The 20,447-nt window shown below is 36.2% G+C and overlaps 1 protein-coding gene across 7 annotated transcripts in view; it reads left to right on the forward strand.

Annotated features, from left to right (window-relative positions):
- The window catches only part of tox2 (TOX high mobility group box family member 2), a 135,745-nt gene that overhangs the window by 56,180 nt on the left and 59,118 nt on the right, over positions 1-20,447 (forward strand). For all 7 annotated transcript variants that reach the window (XM_082136415.1, XM_082136414.1, XM_082136417.1 and 4 more), the window contains one exon: positions 8,699-8,758. In XM_082136415.1, coding sequence (XP_081992541.1) covers positions 8,699-8,758 — 60 coding nt within the window. The remainder of the gene's footprint in view (positions 1-8,698; positions 8,759-20,447) is intronic.

Raw genomic sequence — 20,447 nt, forward strand, 5'->3', positions numbered from 1 at the left:
AAAGTTATATCTTTACTCTCACTTTTTTTTTTGACTTTTGAAAGGTAGTGTAAATTGTTACACAATATTTATATTTTAAATAAATGCTGTTCTTTTGTAAAACCTTTTAATTCATCAAAAAATCCTGAAAAAAGTATCACAGGTTATATAAAAAAAATAATATTAAGCAGCACAAGCGTAATAAATCATCATATCAGAATTATTTCTGAAGGATCATGTGACACTGAAGACTAGAGTAATGATGCTGAAAATTCAGCTTTGATCACAGGAATAAATTACACTTTACTGTATATTAAAACAGAAAATGTATGATTCGTTATTATTTTTTGATAAATTACTGTGTTAAAGTGTTAAAGGTGTTTGTATATGAACTCTCAGACCTAAAACAGGCCTTTTTTTAAACAAAGCTATTGAGTTTTGTTCCGAGTGTGTGTGTGTGTGTGTGTGTGTGTGTGTGTGTGTGTGTGTGTGTGTGTGTGTGTGTGTGTGTGTGTGTGTGTGTGTGTGTGTGTGTGTGTGTGTGTGTGTGTGTGTGTGTGTTTAGGACGTGATCCGCTGTAAATATGTGATTCTTTCTCACTCGAGCTGTAAATAAGAATGAAACACACAATAACAGTCACAGCTGGAGCTGGCGAGTTTGTTGTGGCACTTGAAGACTCGTATATGATTGGCCAATCAGGGAACGTGGAGGCGTGGCTCAATCTCACACATGTATTGAGTTGTTTACATGTTAAATTAGTCGAGGAGGTTTTAACACTTCACATTCACATTCTCTGAACGCATTCCCGTCGTGGTCCATTTGCGATTCAAGTGTTTGATATTAATGGTTTCATTTATTTGAATGTGCGAACACGTCCAATTATCGTAATTTAGCGTGGTTTGGCGTGGCGTGACGCGCGATGTTTAATTGGGTTCTGCTCGTGTGCGTCGGTGTAATCATCAGGCCATCGTTCATATGTCACATCTGTACATTTAATTCCTCCTCATTTGGGAGACTCTGACACATTCCTGCATTCTGTTTTTCCTTTTCTTTCTCCCTCCGCCTGATTTGGAGAGACTTGCATAGTCAATTACGCTGGAGTTTGAGAGATGGAGTGCGCTGGAGTTGCCATATTTTTTGTATGATATTAATATTTCATAAGTGCCATTCTCAGCTGAATATCTAAGAGAGAGCGCCTATTAGATTCGGCACTGCCAGAATATTATTCATTCTCGGGAGAGGAGACGAGCACCGGTAGCTCCCGTCATTACCTCGGCTGTTCTCTCGGATCCGGAGCGCTGTTCTGGCAACAACTGGATTGTTTGAGTTGTCGGGTCCAAGTTGGCCTGGACAAGCGCACGGGTTGCCAGATTACAGTAACCGAGACCGAATAAAAGGTCAGAAGCAGTGTGAATTGGACTCTGGTGAACTGAGTTAAATTGCACTGTGATTTTAGCCGATTAATTAAGCACTCGGGTGCGAGGTCATGCTGTTTCATGTGTGTTTAAACTGTATTAACCAATCAGCATCCGGAATGATTTATAATTTGCATTTAAAATCAGATTTCTGATTGGACGAGCTGCGTTTTAAATGCTGGTGCACATTCTTTATGAAGTTTCTTTGTACAGTCAGACTAATGAACTATTATATTTGTGGCGAGAATGATTTCCTGATGATTATTAATTTTACCTATTTAATTAACTTTTTTATTGTTGCCGTCATTTTTTTAAAGCTCAAAGACACTCACATTTCTGCATTTAAAGTGATTTTTACCATGGTTTAACTCCTCTTTGCAATGCTTATTGCATTATTGCATCATGTTTAAAAACTTCAAGGCTGCGTGTGAAAATGCTGCTATTTTGCATGTTTGAGAGTTGAATATGAATGTTTCACTACAGATTATATCTTGTAATTTGAGTCTCAAAAATAGACACGCATTCAAGAATATCTCAAAATACGCTGTAGCTTTATGAACAAACGCTGATGATCAGAGAGATTTGAGATGAGCATCTCGAGCTTCAATGGAAAAAGAAAATCTGACTGTTTGTACAAAGAGTCACATGATAATGTAAGGAAATGAGAATCATTGGTCACAATAATGCAGCATCTTTTAATGTTTAAAAACCTTACAATACTTATATTTCTATAATATAGTCAGAAATAGTCCAGAATCTTTTTAATATTGAATATTAAACTGTAAAAAAAAATAAAAAATATATGATCAATTAGTCATAACAAAATGTTTTTACATTACTTGAACTTAACAAAATAATTTAAGCAATTTCAACTTTTATAAGTTATATGAGATTTGACTCAAAGATCACCTTATGTTGTAAAAATGAAAATGTTCAATGTCAGTTTAATATTCCTCATTTTGAAATGACTTAACTTTATTATACTTAAATAATTTAATTAGCAACTGAACTCAAGCTTTTAAGTAGATTTTTTTTATTTTTATATATATATATATATATATTTATACTTCTAAAACCTTACATTATTATATATTTTCCAAAATCCTAAAACTTAAGTTTGGATATTGCGGGATCTGTGACGTCATACGGGCAAATACATTTGCATATGCCCGCCTCCAGAGCAAGACATCGACCAATAGTTATTCATCACCACACCATAGGCCCCGCCCACTGGTGTTCAGTCACTTAACAGCTGACATGTGGACGTGAGCGTAGAGCCATTATAATGATTGACACTGTCTACACCTGATTCTGATGGACTGGAGTCTGTCGATAAGAGCGAAGGAACGTTTGCTTTGACACATCCAGTCTAAACAGTTGGTTTGAGTCTCGTTAGAAGGATCCCAGCATCGGAAACAAGCGGATGGTTTATTTTAATGGCGTTCCAGATCGCGTCAGAGGATTATATGTATGTTCGGAGCATTTTGTTTAGTCAGCGAGACACAGTGTAATTTAGATTTTGCAAAGAAACTTTAGTTGACAGATGAAGCCGCGACTATTGAATGTGACAGCAGGTGCACCACAAACACAAGTAAATGATTACATAATGCTCTGTCTGTAAAGGACGGTTTTATATGGATCATGTTTTCAAACAGCGAGTGTGTGTTGACACTGTTTCCTATGCAGTAATGTTAGCCAATCACAGCAGTGTCTGTTTACCGACAGCCTTAAAGGAGCCGCGCCTTAAAAACTGACTTTTCTTTTTTGCATATATATAGAGATTTTTGTATGCAAAAAACTTTATTAACATTATAAGTGAACCTCAAGGAACATATTTAAACAATAATAAAAATCAATAAAAAAAATCAATGTCACGATCCTCTTAAAATGAACAAAATCCCAGATTTTCATTGTGTTCTCATACTTTTGGAACTATTGTACCATATGCATCTCAGACTCAGATTTCTATAATGCAAACAACAAACTCACACACACAGAGCCCAGTGGTGTTCATGTGGTCTGCAGCTTTCTCTGAAATTCAGATGCAAAACAGTCTCTTTCTCTCTGCCATCTATTAGTGCACAGTAAATATTACATGAGCTTTGGATATTACTGGCTTCGGCATGAGTGCATTTGTGTGTGTGTGTGTGTGTGTGTGACTATATTATTTTATTGCAGTGTTCCTTGTTTATTGCTATGGCACATGACCTACTTCCAGCCTCCCGTACTCGGCACGAATCACTCGAAGTGCCCTCCATCTCAACGGCCGTCCCCGCAGAACAATTACACGGCAAAAGGGGCCCAAATGGAGATGTTTGTACTAAATAACACGTGTGTAATTAAGCACTAATGAGCTCTTGTCACTGCCGAATGTGCAATTAGACGGGTAATAGCAAAGCCTGGCGTGGCAGACGTGCCGAGAGAGAGCAGGACTGGAGTAATATAGTCATCCTCCTCCTGTAGGATGTATAGCGAGCGCACTATGCTAATGTTTCGCATGCATTGGATGACATTTGTCAAAACGTGCAGTATACAAAAGAACACACTGCGTGAGATACTGTATCCCACAATGCAATGCGCTTGACCTTCTATATCCAGACGTGAAATCAATCACAATCGCTTTCTTGACTCCTTATTTTATCCCATTCTGTGTGAACCACGTCATGTGGCAAGCATACTTATGTTTGCATTGTTTATTGTGTATGCTATTAGATGCAGAAGATCTTAATTGTCATCTGCACTTTAATACAATGAAAGCCTTATTTTTGTCCGTTCCTCTCAGGAAAGAAGAGGCTCGTAAGAAACACTAAATATAAGAGAATAGACTATAAGAGACAATAGCTATACAGAATACAGTACGAGACAATACAGGGGCAATACACAATATGAATAAGAATAGACAATATGCAATTAGAACACTAAAAATAAAACCATTTTACAGTATAATAATAATAAGGATGAAGTTGCTGGTAATGAGACTTTTCATCGCTGCTTTAATAGAAAACCCTAAACATCTGTATTTATGCAGAGCAGATATTATTTGGCGAACACATGTGTGTGTGTGTATGTATATATATATATATATATATATTTCAGTATGTTGTGAACTCTATCCACACGCAGGTGTCTCCTGATGATATATATCTATATATCTATAAATCAGTATGTTTTGAGCTCTATCCACACACTCACAGGTGTTTGCTGATGTTCATCTCTGTGTTTGTGGTCATGGCTCTACAGGAACTGGCATTGAACGGAAGAGTGTGATATAATACTGTATGAGCTTTATTAATAGAGTTAAAGACGGATGACAAACGCTTTATACATACATACTGAATGTGGTGTGTCTCTTGAATGAAAATTTACCATGATTGATACCAGATTGAAAGCTGTTTCGTGCTCACCAAGGCTGCATACATGTGATCAAAAATACCGTAAAATACAGTAAAATTGTGAAATATTATTACAGTTCAAAATCTGTGTTTTTTTTATTAGAATATACTTTAAAATATAATTTATTCCTGTGATGTAAAGGTGAATTTTCTCCAGTCTTCAGTGTCACATGATCCTTCAGAAATCATTCTAATATGATGATTTGATGCTCAGGAAACATTTCCGAATATTATCAGTTGAAAACAGTTGCGCTGCTTCATATCTTTGTGGAAACAAAGACACACAGTTCCTAAAGAACAGCATTTATTTGAGATATAATCTTTTGTAATTGTCTTTACTGTCAATTTTGATCGATTTAATGCGTCCTCGATGAATACAAGTATTAATTTCTTTCAAACATATTTTTTTTTTTTTATCTTACTGACCCCAAACTTTTGAATGCTAGTGTGTATATATGTCTGTGCACACGTGTCTGAATGTAATAAAGTCTGCAGATAAGGGGGAAATCTTTTAATCTTCCATTATAACTTCACACTACCCCCACACTCTCTCACACACACACACACACACACACACACACACACACACACACACACACACACACACACACACACACACACACACACACACACACACACACACACACACACACACACACACACACACACACACAAAGCCAGACAAACAACCTCAACTAGCTGAGAATGTCTTTCTGCTTTATTAACAATCTTATTTCCATGTCAATGGCCATTAAATGTGTCTTCTTTTTTTTTTTAAACAAAAGTTATTGAATGATCTCTGACCTTAAATTAAATCCTCATGGGTTTTCATGAGAGATTTTTAATACGTATATATATATATATAGATTGTAAGGTCTATTTTTGGTTCTTCAAACGGCTCAGGAAGAGAAATAGTTATGCAAAAACACCACCCCCATACCCTCTCACACACACACACACACACACACACACACACACACACACACACACACACACACACACACACACACACACACACACACACACACACACACACACACACACACACACACACACACACACACACAGTGTGAAAGGGTGTAATTTGTAAAAAGTGTCTATAGTGCATTTGGATATATTTGCATCTTAATTAGAAGACGGGGGGGGGGGGGGGGGGCAGATATCATAGCCGACGACGATAAACAAAACTATCAGTGCTGCCTTTAGTAGTGTGTGTGTGTGTGTGTGTGTGTGTGTGTGTGTGTGTGTGTGTGTGTGTGTGTGTGTGTGTGTGTGTGTGTGTGCAATGGCTTGCTACAATGCTGTATTATTGATGCTGCAGTTTGCTGTATAGAATATATGAATGCATGATGAATGTTTAGCGCGCACACACACACACACACTCATATGCGTGTGGGGGTGGGGGGTGTTCACATTAGAAGTGCTCTACGACCCCCATCAGCTGTTTGACGGGTTTGTCATTATGCGTGATGTTGGACGGCAGTGTAATATCACATTTCTCTGTGAGGAGAGAGAGATGGATGAGGAAGCCCAGAAAGAAAGAGAGAAACTCTCGGATTCTATAGCGTTACGTTTCTCTCCTGCGTTTACCGTCGCGTGCGAAACATGACGTGAAACACCGTCACAGAAACACCGTCATGAAGTAACAGTGGGGCTTTTGTTAATTAGAGATGCACCAATCTGCAAATGTCGTGCTGATATGATCATATACATCTATGAAGACTGATATGAAACAAACACTATCAGATTTCTGAAACTGCTTGTTCAGTGATATATTGTGCGTATAGTACATGCTATCTCCTTTCCAGAGCCGGCCGTTGAGTCTCTGGTATCATATTGATTTGTGTGGTTTCAGCAAACACCACAATGACGCACTGCCTGTTTGCGTAACTATTTTTTGTTTTGTCTTGTTTGTCTTATAACTGTTGTCTAAATATTGTTTTTTTCCAATTTGGTTTTGTCTAATGAGTGATTGTGAAGAAATTAAGACGTAAATTAAAAAGAATGAAAGAAACGATTAGCGAGTTAATTGAGTCCTTTATTTCTTTAGTTTCTTTGATTAAAATAATTATTTCTGCACTCCTCAGATTAGCCTTTTCATAACATATACTTCTCATATTGTAAGTTTTTCTCCCTCCTCTTATGTTCGACAGCTGTCAGAGCTTCGGAGATGCTCCATGTTGTCCTTCTCTTTTGTGACAGCGTTTGCTCGTCCCGCTCCTGCATCTTAACATGCATTTAAACATAAGTTATGAGTAATTCACCTCAGATTCACCAGGGCAGGAGCGACGTGTTTGTTCTCAACCTTTCAATCTGAGGACACAAGCTGCAGGGCAATTGTGGTCGCTTCTTAAATTCTCTGTTTCGAGCTGTCATATCCTTCCTTTCACACCGTTCCATTATTTCAGGATGGTTTTTCTGTCTCGTTTTCACCTGTTCTGTCTGACAGTAGAAAAAGTAGTTTGCAAATGAAATTTGAGCATATGAGGAAGTGTGTAAGAGATTTGATTCAGGTAGAGTTTGACTACTTGCTAAGATAACAATGTGATCTTTAATAATTATTAATCTTGCAATGCAATCGTGCAATGCGTTGTGTTTGTGTGTGTGTGTGCATATGTAGATTTTAGGAATCTGTGAAAGCTGATTTTATAAGTCTATGGTGGCCCATAAGCAATATCATGGCCAATATTATAACGCATGGTGGTCAAAATCTAATATGATGGCCGATATTTTGCCTTCTTACACCGTGTGCTAACCAGATGCGAATCCATTAGATTCCAGAGACAAAACATTTGTCTGTCCACACCAGATGTGACGTGACTACGAGAATCCCTAATTACAGCCAATCAGAAGAGCATGTGGGGGCGGAGTCTCTCTGCAAGTGCACTGCCCTCACAACCAAATCAATCCAAAATCACAGCCAATCAGAAGAGCATGTGGGCGGAGTCTCTCTGCAAGTGCACTGCCCTCTCAACCAAATCCAATCAGTAGAGCGTGTGGGCGGAGTCTCTCTGCAAGCCACTGCACTCACAACCAAATCAATCCAAAATAACAGCCAATCAGAAGAGCGTGTGGGCGGAGTCTCTCTACAAGCCACTGCACTCGCTACTAAATCAGTCCCTAATAACAACCAATCAGGTGATCATGTGGGCGGAGTCTCTTTGCAAGCGCAATGCACTCTCAGTGTTATTCATAAATAATACACCATTTTAACATTATTAAAAATACATACCGAATTACTGAAACAATCTGTCATAAAATACACTTGTTTGTTGACATTGAGTTCTTATTTCCTTTAATTTATCTCTCCTTTACAGTAGTTCTGAGGTAAATTATCCATTTTCGCTTTCAGTACGGCTATAAGATAATTCAAAATTATATTCAAACTCACATTAGATGCTTTTAACATTAAATAAAGCACATAATCAGTACCCGAGATTATCATTGTCATAATTTGTATGTTGTTGTTCCATCCGCGACATTGCAGAAATATAAACCGTTTCTAAAGTAGAACTGTTGCATATCGCCATCGCAGCTTGTTAGGACAAAACCTCTGATTAACATGCATAAAAAGATTATTTTCATCGCATGTTACAGTCGTGTCATGTCTGGTTAGGACGAGGTGTTATAAAAGCAGCATCCTCATTAAAGCTCAGATCTAGAATTGTAAATGAATATTACAATGTTTGCAATTTCTGCATTAGAATTTCAGCAAAAGAAGCAGAACATGCTCTATAATGCCGTCTAGTTAGGAAACACACTCTCTGTCTCTCTCTGTCTCTCTCTGACGGTTTTGATGGAATTGTTCTTTCCCTTTTTTTCCACGTTCTGTCTGATATGCAAATCATTTTCCTTTATCTCAGCTGTCTGACCAATCAAACTTTAATCTTCTTCTCTCTATCTGCCCGCAGTTTGATGGTGACAACATGTACATGAGTGAGAACAACCAAGAGTTCCTCTCCCCGAGTCAGGTAAGATTCAAATCCCTCAAACCTGGATTTACAGCTTTTTTTTGTTCAATCTCAGTTCCTTATGCTCATCTTTTCCAGTGTTTTCAATCAAATAACATAGGGAATGGCTTTTTGTTCAGTATATTTTTGGATTTTCGTGTGGCTTAGAGACCAACGATATTAACATCTCGAGGATCCGGATATACTCATGAGACCAGGAACAAACGTGAAGCTAGTCTAATGACATGCTCTTTAGGAATATTAATGGCCAAATCATAGTGAATATATTCTGCACACTGTATATTCGATATATACCGTTCGGTCGTAGTTCTGTGGGATAAACATGAAGAGGATCTGATAAAGCTCCTCCACTCTCTTCTTTTGTCTTGGCTTGTTTACTCTGAGACTCTTATTTGACATCTGTCTGCGGATCTTCTTCGCTTGACCAGATTCAGGCAGTTCAGACTCGGCCTTTAACGCTGTAATGTTACACACACACACACACACACACACACACACACACACACACACACACACACACACACACACACACACACACACACACCTTTCCATCTCATTGGCCATTAAGTGTGAGTCTTTTTCTTTTTTTTTAAACAAAAGTTATTGAATGATCTCTGATCTTAAATTAAATCCTCGTGGATTTTCATGAGAGATTTTTAATATATACGTATATAAATATAGATTGTCTATTTTTGGTTCTTCAAACGACAGTGATGCTCAGGAAGAGAAATAGTTATGCAAAAAACAGACAAGATTGAATTAATTATCTTGCATATGAAAACACATCAACTTGACATTCACTGTTTTTATTATAATATTTGTGTCTTCTTTTTTAATTGTTATATTATTATATTAAAATGGTTTAATAACAAACTGGCATGTTTCACAGCATGTTTTACTTCTGTAATGTATTTCAGAGTCTGTATTTCACAGATATCCTAGTGCTATTTGTTTATGTGTATTTGTGTCTATGTAATTCACCATTCGCTGGGAGTTTGATTGACAGATGATCTGACCAATCATAACGCAATGACCAAAAAAAGTTATTAGATTAACGTCCGTAGACTTGGACTTGAAAAATGGTGCGTATTGACGTCTTTCTACTTTCTACGGTGGAAATAACAAACCTTCTGATATTCAATTATGTTTATTTCGTGCTATAACTAGTAGTAAAGAGATTATCAGTTTACGTGTCTTTGCGAAGGGTCAATCGGGTTCAAAAGTTTGAGAGCAGATTTTTTTTCATTTAAACCTGAAAATAAAGAAACATTCTGATGTAAAATTAATACATTAAATATACAACAAATATAATACAAATATGATAGAAATACAACTATTGTAAGGTTTTAAATAAAATACACTATTTAAATTATAAATATTAAAATATTCTGCATTATTTCTATATGACTAATCAAATGTTAATTAATTAATTAATTAATTAATTAAAACCTAGAAATATTTTTGTAGAAATAAGGATATTATAGAAATATAAATGCTATATTAAGTTTTAAAAATGTTAAAATGTACTGTAAATTGTAAATATTAAATGTTAAAGGATTCTGCATTATTTCTATGTGACTAATCAAATGTAAATGAGTTCATTTATCCCTATAGGAAAAAAATTACAGAAATATAAATATTATGTCTTATAAGTATAAATACATACTATAAATTATATAGATTAAATTACTGCTTGTATGTAATACATAAATTATGTAAATTATGTAATATTTTTTGCGACTAATCAAATGTATGTAATGAGTTAATTTATCCCTAAGAAAAATAATATAGAAAAGATTATATAAATATAAATATTACAAGGTCTTATAAATACATACAATAAATTATAAAGATTAAATGACTGCATTATTTTTTATGTATGTAATACAGAAATTATGTAAATTATGTCATATTTTTATGTGACTAATCAAATGTAAGTAAATGAGTTTAAACCATTTAAATCTAGAAATTTAGGGATTTGAGGAATATAAAATATTATAGAAATATAAATGGTAACACTTTACAATCAGGTTTCATGTAGTTAATGTTAGTTCATTTAATGCATGAACTAATGGTAACAAATGAGACCTTATAAGTGTTACCGTATAAATATATACCACACATTATAAATGATTCTGCATTATTATGATCATTGACACTCATTTACTTAGTTTTAGTTGGTCTTATGTAGACATATTGATATTGATCATGTGACTCTTTGTCAGATTTTCTTCCTCCATTGAAGCTCAAGATGCTATTGGAGAACATGATCGTCAGGTTTTGTTAATTAATCTGACAATATAATCCATAATGACAAAAAAGTGTATTCAATTATGCAAAAAGCTCTCAGATCCGACTGTACATGTGAAGATCAGGAGAGGCTGTTTGATCTCTTTTCTTTTTTATATTCTGTTGTTACTTTGAAACTGATTCCATTTGAAAAGGTTTCCATTGAAAACGACTGTCATGGAAACAGGCCTGATCCCGAACGGCCACACACAAGGCCAGTCCATCACACACTCACACACTCGTTCGGGTCTCGGATCAGGCGCCGTGTCCTTCCCAGGAGTCTTCACATTCACGTTGACTGAGCTGTCCTCCTGCGACCTTTGACCCCGTCTGATTGTAGGGGAGAGTTCGTCTCCGTTTGGCCCCTAACGAGCCCTGTGTGTGTTCAGGGTCACCGAGGATCGCCACGGTAACCGCCGCCAACAAAAGAGTGTGTAGTCCGCCGAGGGTTGACCTCCAGCCAACTCGACCGATCGATAGTGGCTCAACAAGAGCGAAAAAAACGAGAGAGAGAGACAGGAGAGAGCTGAATGAAGCTGAGAATGAGAGAGACAGAGATACAGCGAGAGAACTGATTACAAAGAGAGAACATCAATGCTTCTTCTGTTCCGCGTGACGTTTTCTGCTCAATTTACATGTGAGAGTAGGAATATTTCCCCCCAAAATTAAACCTCTCTCTCTTTTTATTTACGCTCATGTCGAATTAAATAGATCAAAAGTGACAGTAAAGACATTTATAATGTTACAAAAGATTCTATTTCAAATGCATTCTATTCATCAAAGAATCCGGAAAATGTTTCTCGAGCATCAAATCATCATATTAGAATGATTTCTGAAGGATCATGTGACACTGAAGACTGGAGGAATGATGCTGAAAATTCAGCTTTGATCACAGGATATAAATTACATTTTACAATATAATCACATTGAAAACAGCTGTTTTGAATCATAATAATATATCACAATTTTTACTGTTTTTTTTTATTAAATAAAGGCAGCCTTGGTGAGCAGAAGAGACTCCTATCAAAAGCATTAAGAAATCTCACTGAAAGTTTTTTCATTTAGAAATCTGACTGAAAGTGAGCATAATAGACTTCTTATATTTATATCTCTCTTCCTGACACTTATATATATATAGTGCACATTTTGTATGAAATAAATAACAGCACACTGGTTCAGACTGAAGTGAGGGTGAATAAATTAAGGACAGAATTCCCCTTTTTGGGTGAACTATCCCTTTAAACGTGATCTCGGTTTGAAAGCGCTGCTTCTGATTAGCATGCTAAGCCGTCCTCCAGCACTGTGTCAATTTACTCATCCTTTATCAGCTGAAGTTCATCTCAATGTGATAGCGCAGCGTAAATGTTAGTCTTTGCATTTGCATTCTTGGCTGAAGAAAGTAGCTGGGAAATGTCTCTAATGGACTCGCCGTTTGAGTATGCAGAAGACGTCGCGGTCGAGATTATAATCTCACAATTAGAGTAACAAGGTTTTATTGATTGCTTCCCGGAGCTTTGGTTGCCAAGCAAGCCTGTGATTAGAGAAAGACTGAGAAAACTCTTCCAGAGGAGCATTTGGCTGCTGATCTGAGACGTCAGAGAAGAGGGATTCTGTTACTGAGGGTGACGAGGGCTTCGTGAAGACAGTTTACATGTATACTGATCCAAAACTGAACTGTCCGGGCCAAGAATCAGAGCAAAACTAACTAGAGAACTGTAGATGTTTACAGAAGGACTAGTTTAACGATCTTTGAGTCTTTCACACGTTTTATCTGCCCTGCACGTTATTATTTTGGTATCATTTATATACTATTGTACTATTTATTAGAGCTTCATTCAAGAGATTTGTTCAAAAACGCTGATTCATCCAGTAATGAAATGAGTGAAGTCTTAATGAGCGAGTCATTGAATCATTCATTCAAGAGATTTGTTCAAAAACGCTGATTCATCCAGTAATGAAATGAGTGAAGTCTTTATGAGTGAGTCATTGAATCATTCATTCAAGAGATTTGTTCAAAAACGCTGATTCATCCAGTAATGAAATGAGTGAAGTCTTTATGAGTGAGTCATTGAATCATTCATTCTAGAGATTCGTTCAAAAACACTGATTCATCCAGTAATGAAATGAGTGAAGTCTTAATGAGCGAGTCATTGAATCATTCATTCAAGAGATTTGTTCAAAAATGCTGATTCATCCAGTAATTAAACAAGTGAAGTCTTAATGAGTGAGTCATTGATTCATTCATTCAAGAGATTTGTTCAAAAATGCTGATTCATCCAGTAATAAAACAAGTGAAGTCTTAAAAAGTGAGTCCTTGAATCATTTATTAAAGAGATTTGTTCAAAAATGCTGATTCATCCAGTAATGAAACGAGTGAAGTCTTTATGAGCGAGTCATTGAATCATTCATTAAAGAGATTTGTTCAAAAACGCTGATTCATCCATTAATAAAACAAGTGAAGTCTTAATGAGTGAGTCATTGAATTATTTATTAAAGAGATTTGTTCAAAAACGTTGATTCATCCAGTAATGAAACGAGTGAAGTCTTAATGAGTGAGTCATTGAATCATTTATTAAAGAGATTTGTTAAAAAATCCTGGATTCATCCAGTAATGAAACGAGTGAATTGAATCATTAATTCATGCCATTTTTTTAAACATAATGTATTCAGATTCATTAGACTGCAGCGATTAACATTTGTCAGAGTAAATTACATTATTTTGTTTAGTTGTCTGTTCAGAATCGTGATTGAAAAAATAAACTAAAAATGTTATTCTAAATGTATCCAGAATCATACAGCTCTTCTATATACTTTATATTTGTTTATAATTTGACTAACTTGTAATGTTAGTCAACGATGCATGATATGTGCAAGGACACTGTAATGTCACTATCCACTATACAGTTTTATAGTGTTACTATAAAAAAATGCATAACTAAATGTGTCTAGAACAGAAGTCATACTCCTAAAGGGATGATTTGAAACACATTTTATGAACTGAATAATTAATGCAAGCTCTTATCAAAAACTAGATTCACGTTACGGCTTTTAAAACTTTGTCTTGCTCCATAGACCTTCTAAGTGCATCACTGTACTGTAATTATTTTCTGTGGTAATTGACATCATGCTGTACAGAACATGCCGGTACCTTTATATGCAAATGGCCTCTGTTCTGATTGGCCAACTCTTAAATAGAATATGTGTATGAATATATAGTGAAAAGATCAAGGTCCGGTGTATGATAAGTGAGGTCTGTGTTTCATGTGTATCTGTGATTGAGTTTGCGCTGTACTGTGACTGACTGTGATTTGGGGATCTGGTGTCATTGGCTCGTTTGCTCTGATTAAAGCGGCTTTGTGTCGACTGTAAACTCCAGCCGTATAGAGGAGAATCGCGTGTGTGTGTGCGTGCGTGTGTGTGTGTGTGTGTGTGTGTGTGTGTGTGTGTGTGTGTGTGTGTGTGTGTGTGTGTGTGTGTGTGTGTGTGTGTGTGTGCTGCTCTCCCTGCTGGTCCGAATTACGGCTGAGTACATTACTATGATTTACAACTTCCTCCTGCTGTTTAGATTGAAAAGAAAGAGAGAGAGAGAGAGAGAGAGAGAGAGAGTGCGATGGCCCGTTCGCCCTGCCCCCTCGCCCCGCAACCACCACACATCTTTTGTGAAATGAAAACAAAGCACGAGCCTGCCAAAATATTTCTATAGTCGATTGCTGAGCAAGCAGAGAGTCTGTCAGAAAACAAAAGGCGAGAGAGATCGCTGGACGGCCAGATTTGATGCCACAGCAAAACTCACATTCTCTCACAAAGTCTCTGATCACTGGCTGAATCTCATTAAACCCACCAGAACATGTTCAGGTCATATTTCTCCACGCCATTTATGTTTTGCATAAAGACAATAAAGCCAATTTAAGGACCATTAGGATTTTTTTTTTTTGCATTGCATTGCATGACATTATTTTCATGGCAATTAAGGACATTTACCCTCAAACTCTAATTACTGTAATGCAATATTAGTTGCATTTTATTATTCGCATTCGGCATTGTTTTTCCCCTGTGGTCCACCGGTCACATGCATTGTGGTAGTAGTATTTATTATAATGCTTTTACATTTTAAGAAAAAAAAAAAACGCATTTTGCTAAAAATGCAATTTATGCTGATTTAAATAATTTTTCATTTCTGAGCATCATGAGAATTCAAAAGCAAAACACCTGGATGCATTACAATAATGGTCATTTGGGGGGAAAATGTGTTCAGTTATCATGAGAACAATATTACAATGCAAAAAGTCTAAACGTAGGCTTTATTTGCTTTATGCAAAATGTGATTTCTTGCTTGTTTCTTTTAATTTTAGGGCTGAATTATGTGTTAGACGTGTACTTTCATTAGACTCAGCCCATCAGTCTGTTTGGAATATTTCTCTGACACAGAACTGTTAACAAATGTGTCCGAGTGTTTATTCAAGTTGCTGGTGTTGCCAAGTCCTCTGATATCCTTCATGTGTGCCGTGAGTGAAGTCCTTTGATATCATCCTTGATATCATATGTGTATATAGTGGAAGTGTTTAAAGCATAACTGCTTATATCTTGTGTGCTTTATGTTTATTCATTTTGTTCTATTTTTCTTAATACCCCACACAACACTTTAGCCATTAGTCGCTCTTTCAGATTAAGATCAGAAGGAAAAGATCAACATTTTCCATGTGCAAAACAACACGAAACTTCATTTTCGAAGGATTTCAAGAAGTCTCAGTGATCTTGGTGTATCATTTCATCAGAAAACTTGGCATTTTCCTTTCAAATGTCATTAATACTTTAGATTGCGTTATCTGAAGATAGTTTTGATCCTGCATATATAAATGATATGTACTAGATATACTGCATATATAAATTATATGCAATAAAAGTCTCTTATGCTCACCAAGGCTGCATTTATTTGATCATAAATACATTAAAAATGTTGATATATTATTATGATTTAAAATAGGTTTTATTCCTGTGATCAAAGCTGCATTTTCAGCATCATTACTCCAGTCTTCAGTGTCACATGATCCTTCAGAAATCATTCTAATATGATTATTTATGATTAATATATTTTATTTTGCAGGTTTCTTTGATGAATAGAAAGTTCAAAAGAACAGCATTTATTTGAAATTTCATTTTTTGTAACATTATAAATGTCACTTTTGATCAACTGAATACGTCCTCACGTGATAGCTGAGGCTTTACGCGATCCTCTGCTGTTAAACAGTGTGCTTGTGTCTGAGACGACATTGCTAAAGTGACATTTGTATTGTCAGACTGCTGACTTGACCTGAAATGTTGTTGAGATGGCAGATAAAACTGTAAAGAGTCGAAGTCTGCTGAGCGCATCAGTGAATTTTTGATCCTGACTTCATCTAAGAAGCATAATGTTGTTACTTACCTTCTCGAATTCAAAACCAAAACTATAATAGTATATCAGTGATCCTAAAACAACACTGCCTTAAAGGATTAGTTCACTTTCAAATTGCTGGTCATTTACTCACCCCGATGTCATCCAGGATATCCATGTCTTTCTTTCTTCAGTCGAAAAGAAATTAAGGTTTTTGAGGAAAACCATCCAGGATTTTTCTACATATAATGGACTTCAATGGCAACCAACTATATCAATGTTCAAAGAAGGTTCAAATGTCCGTCTCAATGCAGCTTCAAAGTCTCCACACGATCCCAGTCGAGAAATAAGAGTCTTATCCAACGAAACGATCGGTCATTTTCTAAATAACATTATATATATATATACTTTTTAACCACAAATGCCCGTCTTGTACCATCTCTGAGATGTGCCACGCATTGCGTCATCACGTTGGAAAGGTCACGCATCACGTCATCTATCTTAGTTATTTATCTGTGTACTCCGGTTCAGAAAGGTTGGGAAGGGCGAAAAACTCCATCTCATTTTCTCCTCCAACTTCAAAATCGTCCGACATCTTTATTTTAATTTATTATTATTACATTATTTTTTTTTTTTTTACCTTTCCAACGTGATGACGTAATACGTGGCGCATTTCAGAGATGGTACAAGACGGGCATTTGTGGTTAAAAAGTATATTTGTATTTTTTTTAATTTAGAAAATGACAGACCGTTTCGCTAGATAAGACCCTTATTTCTGGACTGGGATCGTGTCGAGACTTTGAAGCTGCATTGAGACGGACATTTGAACCTTCTTTGAACATTGGTATAGTTGGTTGCCATTGAAGTCCATTCTGTGTAGAAAAATCCTGGAATGTTTTCCTCAAAAACCTTCATTTCTTTTCGACTGAAGAAAGAAAGACATGGATATATCCATTTATATCCTTTAAAATACTCTCTAGGTAGTCAGCTCACTAGTTTTTGATTTGATCAGCAATTAATGATCCTTTCTAAACCCAATTTCTACAGCAATCACACGCCGTGTGCAGTTATCACTGAGCGCTGTGCCGTAAGACACACACAGACACATCATGTATATATTTCAGCTGGAGATCTGGCTGATGTCACATCACGAAGCAGCTTGGTCTCCATGTCTGTCGCTCTGACCTGTGTGTTCATCATTAGTTTGATTCTCGTTCTGTCTCTAACATTCACGTAGCGTTTCTCTTCCAGTCCAGTGTGCAGTAATAATGACCTGAGATTTCCCAGAATTCACATAATGCTCAAATGAAGTGCAATGACAGAGCGAGACTGTGTCATTCCCCTTTTCACGATGATCGGATCATCTTACTATTTATAGTTGTTAAAAATGAATCATATCAGTTTTTTTTGATATTGACAAAGACACAGCATGAACACCTGACAGGTTCTGTTTTCATTTATTGATCCTTCCTGTCGACTCATTATAATCCACGCCTCACTGAACAGTCTTATGTTTAATGAAAAATTATGCCACACCAAAGTTGAGCAAACACAAGCTGTCAATCAAAAAGACGAGACCGAAAAACCTTCGGTCAGATTTCTTAATGCTTTTGATAGAAGTCTCTTCTGCTCACCAAGGCTGCATTTATTTAATCCAAAAATACAGTCAAAATTGTGATATATTATTATGATTCAAAATAGCTGTTTTCTATGTGAATATATAGTAAAGTGTAATTTATTCCTGTGATCAAAGCTGAATTTTCAGACTTGTGTCACATGATCCTTCAGAAATAATTCTAATATTATGATTTGCTGCTCAAGAAACATTTATGATTATTATAAATGTTGAAAACAGTAGTAAATGCCAAGTTCAAAAGAACATAATTTTCTTGAAATAGTAGAAATAACAATATAAATGTTTTTACTGTCACTTATGATCAATTCAATTCATCCTTGCAGAATAAAAGTGTATATATATATATATATATATATATATATATATATATATTTTTTTTTTTTTTTTTTTTTTTTATCTTACTGACCTGACCGTAAATGTGTCTTCTTTCTTAATGCAAGTTTTTGGTCTCATTGAGCACGTTTAAAAATAAAAATGTAATATTCAATAGTACCTATAAGAATAAGAACAATAAACAAAATCAGAAGTAAATTGTATATGCAATTGTGGAGAAATGACACATATGGCATGAAAAATGAGTTTTTAATTAAAACATTGAGTCGATTCACATGTACAGCTGGCAGAAAATAACAAGCTACTCGCCTCTGATAGTTATATCGCATGTCTTAGTGTGGTATGGTATTTTGTTTGCATCAGCGTGTTACAAAAGAAAACCAAAAGTAAAGTACTTAATACAGTATCTTCTTGAAATGATCCGGTTCTGGATTCCCAATCCTAACGGTTAGTCCAGGTGTTGTGTTACAGTAATGCGACTCCTCTGTCCTGCTTTGTGCGACCAGACTGATATGATATTGTTGAGAACGGTGTGTGTGTGTTCATGCACACACATACAGGAGATGACGACAGTGAGGCACAAAAGAAAAGTATTTTTTACTAGACTTTTCCTTCAAGTGCTGTTGAACTGTGGAAAATTGACTCGGCTGATGAGAACGTAAAGATTTCTGGATATTTCAGACTGTAAATTGGCGCTTGAGCATATGGTGTTTGAGTGAACACATTGAAGGTTAAATGTTTCGCCTCGTCCACATGCTCTCCGAATAATGTAGACTGGAGCAGATGGTATGTAGGCTGCACATTCACTTTATTTATGGGTGAATAAGACTGTGTGTGTGACTGTTGCAATTAGGTTCCATTTAGCCGGATATTTATTAATTATCTCTATCTGCAGACGCCCATAATCCAATCCACTGCTGTAAAAGCTGCTGGTTTGTACATGCCTGTCTAAATGAGCACATATAGACATAAATAAATAAAGCTCATGATGATTATATCTTTCGATTTTCTGAAGAAAATGTGAGTGGGGCTCGTGCAAAAATTGCTATTTGGTTTTCAGGGTGTTCTGGATGATTGACTAGTGTGGTTTCTCAAGTGAAACGAGTTTAGATACTTCACTTCGCAAACACCACTAACTATTACAAGCTAAACGGGATAGTTCTCTCAAACTATCTGTCATTAATTACTCTCCCTCATGTCGTTCCAAACCCGTAAGACTTTCGTTCATCTTTGAAACACAAATTAAGATATTTATAATGAAATCTGAGAGATTTCTGTCCCTCCATTGACAGTCTACGCAACTACTACTTTGACTCTTCAAAAAGTTCATAAAGAGATTGTAAAACTAATTCATATGAATTTTAGTCAAAATTTTCTAACGAGACTCGTTCACTTTATATGATGAACAGATTGAATTTAGGCTTTTATTCACGTATAAACATTCATCAATGCAAACATCCGTAATGATAAAAGGAAGCTCAAGCATGTTCGCTTGACGTGCGAGAACCAATGAGGTTCATTCTCGTGTTACGCATCATGTTTGAGCTTCAGCAAGAACCAATGAGGGTCATTCTCGTGTTACGCATCATGTTTGAGCTTCAGCAAGAACCAATGAGGGTAATTCGCGTGTTACGCATCACGTTTGAGCTTCAGCAAGAACCAATGAGGTTCATTCTCGTGTTACGCATCACGTTTGAGCTTCAGCAAGAACCAATGAGGTTCATTCTCGTGTTACGCATCACGTTTGAGCTTCAGCAAGAACCAATGAGGTTCATTCTCGTGTTACGCATCACGTTTGAGCTTCAGCAAGAACCAATGAGGTTCATTCTCGTGTTACTCATCACGTTTGAGCTTCTGCAAGAACCAATGAGGTTCATTCTTGTTCGGTTGAGCTTCTGTTTATGTTCGCTGCTGATCAAATTTTACATATGTGAATAAAAGCCTAAATTCAATCTGTTCATCATATAAAGCGACTAACTAATATGTGGATTAGTTTTACGATCTCTTTATGAACTTAAGTAGTAGTTGCGTAGACTGTCAATGGAGGGACAGAAAGCTCT

This window comes from Leuciscus leuciscus (genome assembly GCF_965113295.1).
Source record: "Leuciscus leuciscus genome assembly, chromosome: 14".
Taxonomy (NCBI): Eukaryota; Metazoa; Chordata; class Actinopteri; order Cypriniformes; family Leuciscidae; genus Leuciscus; species Leuciscus leuciscus.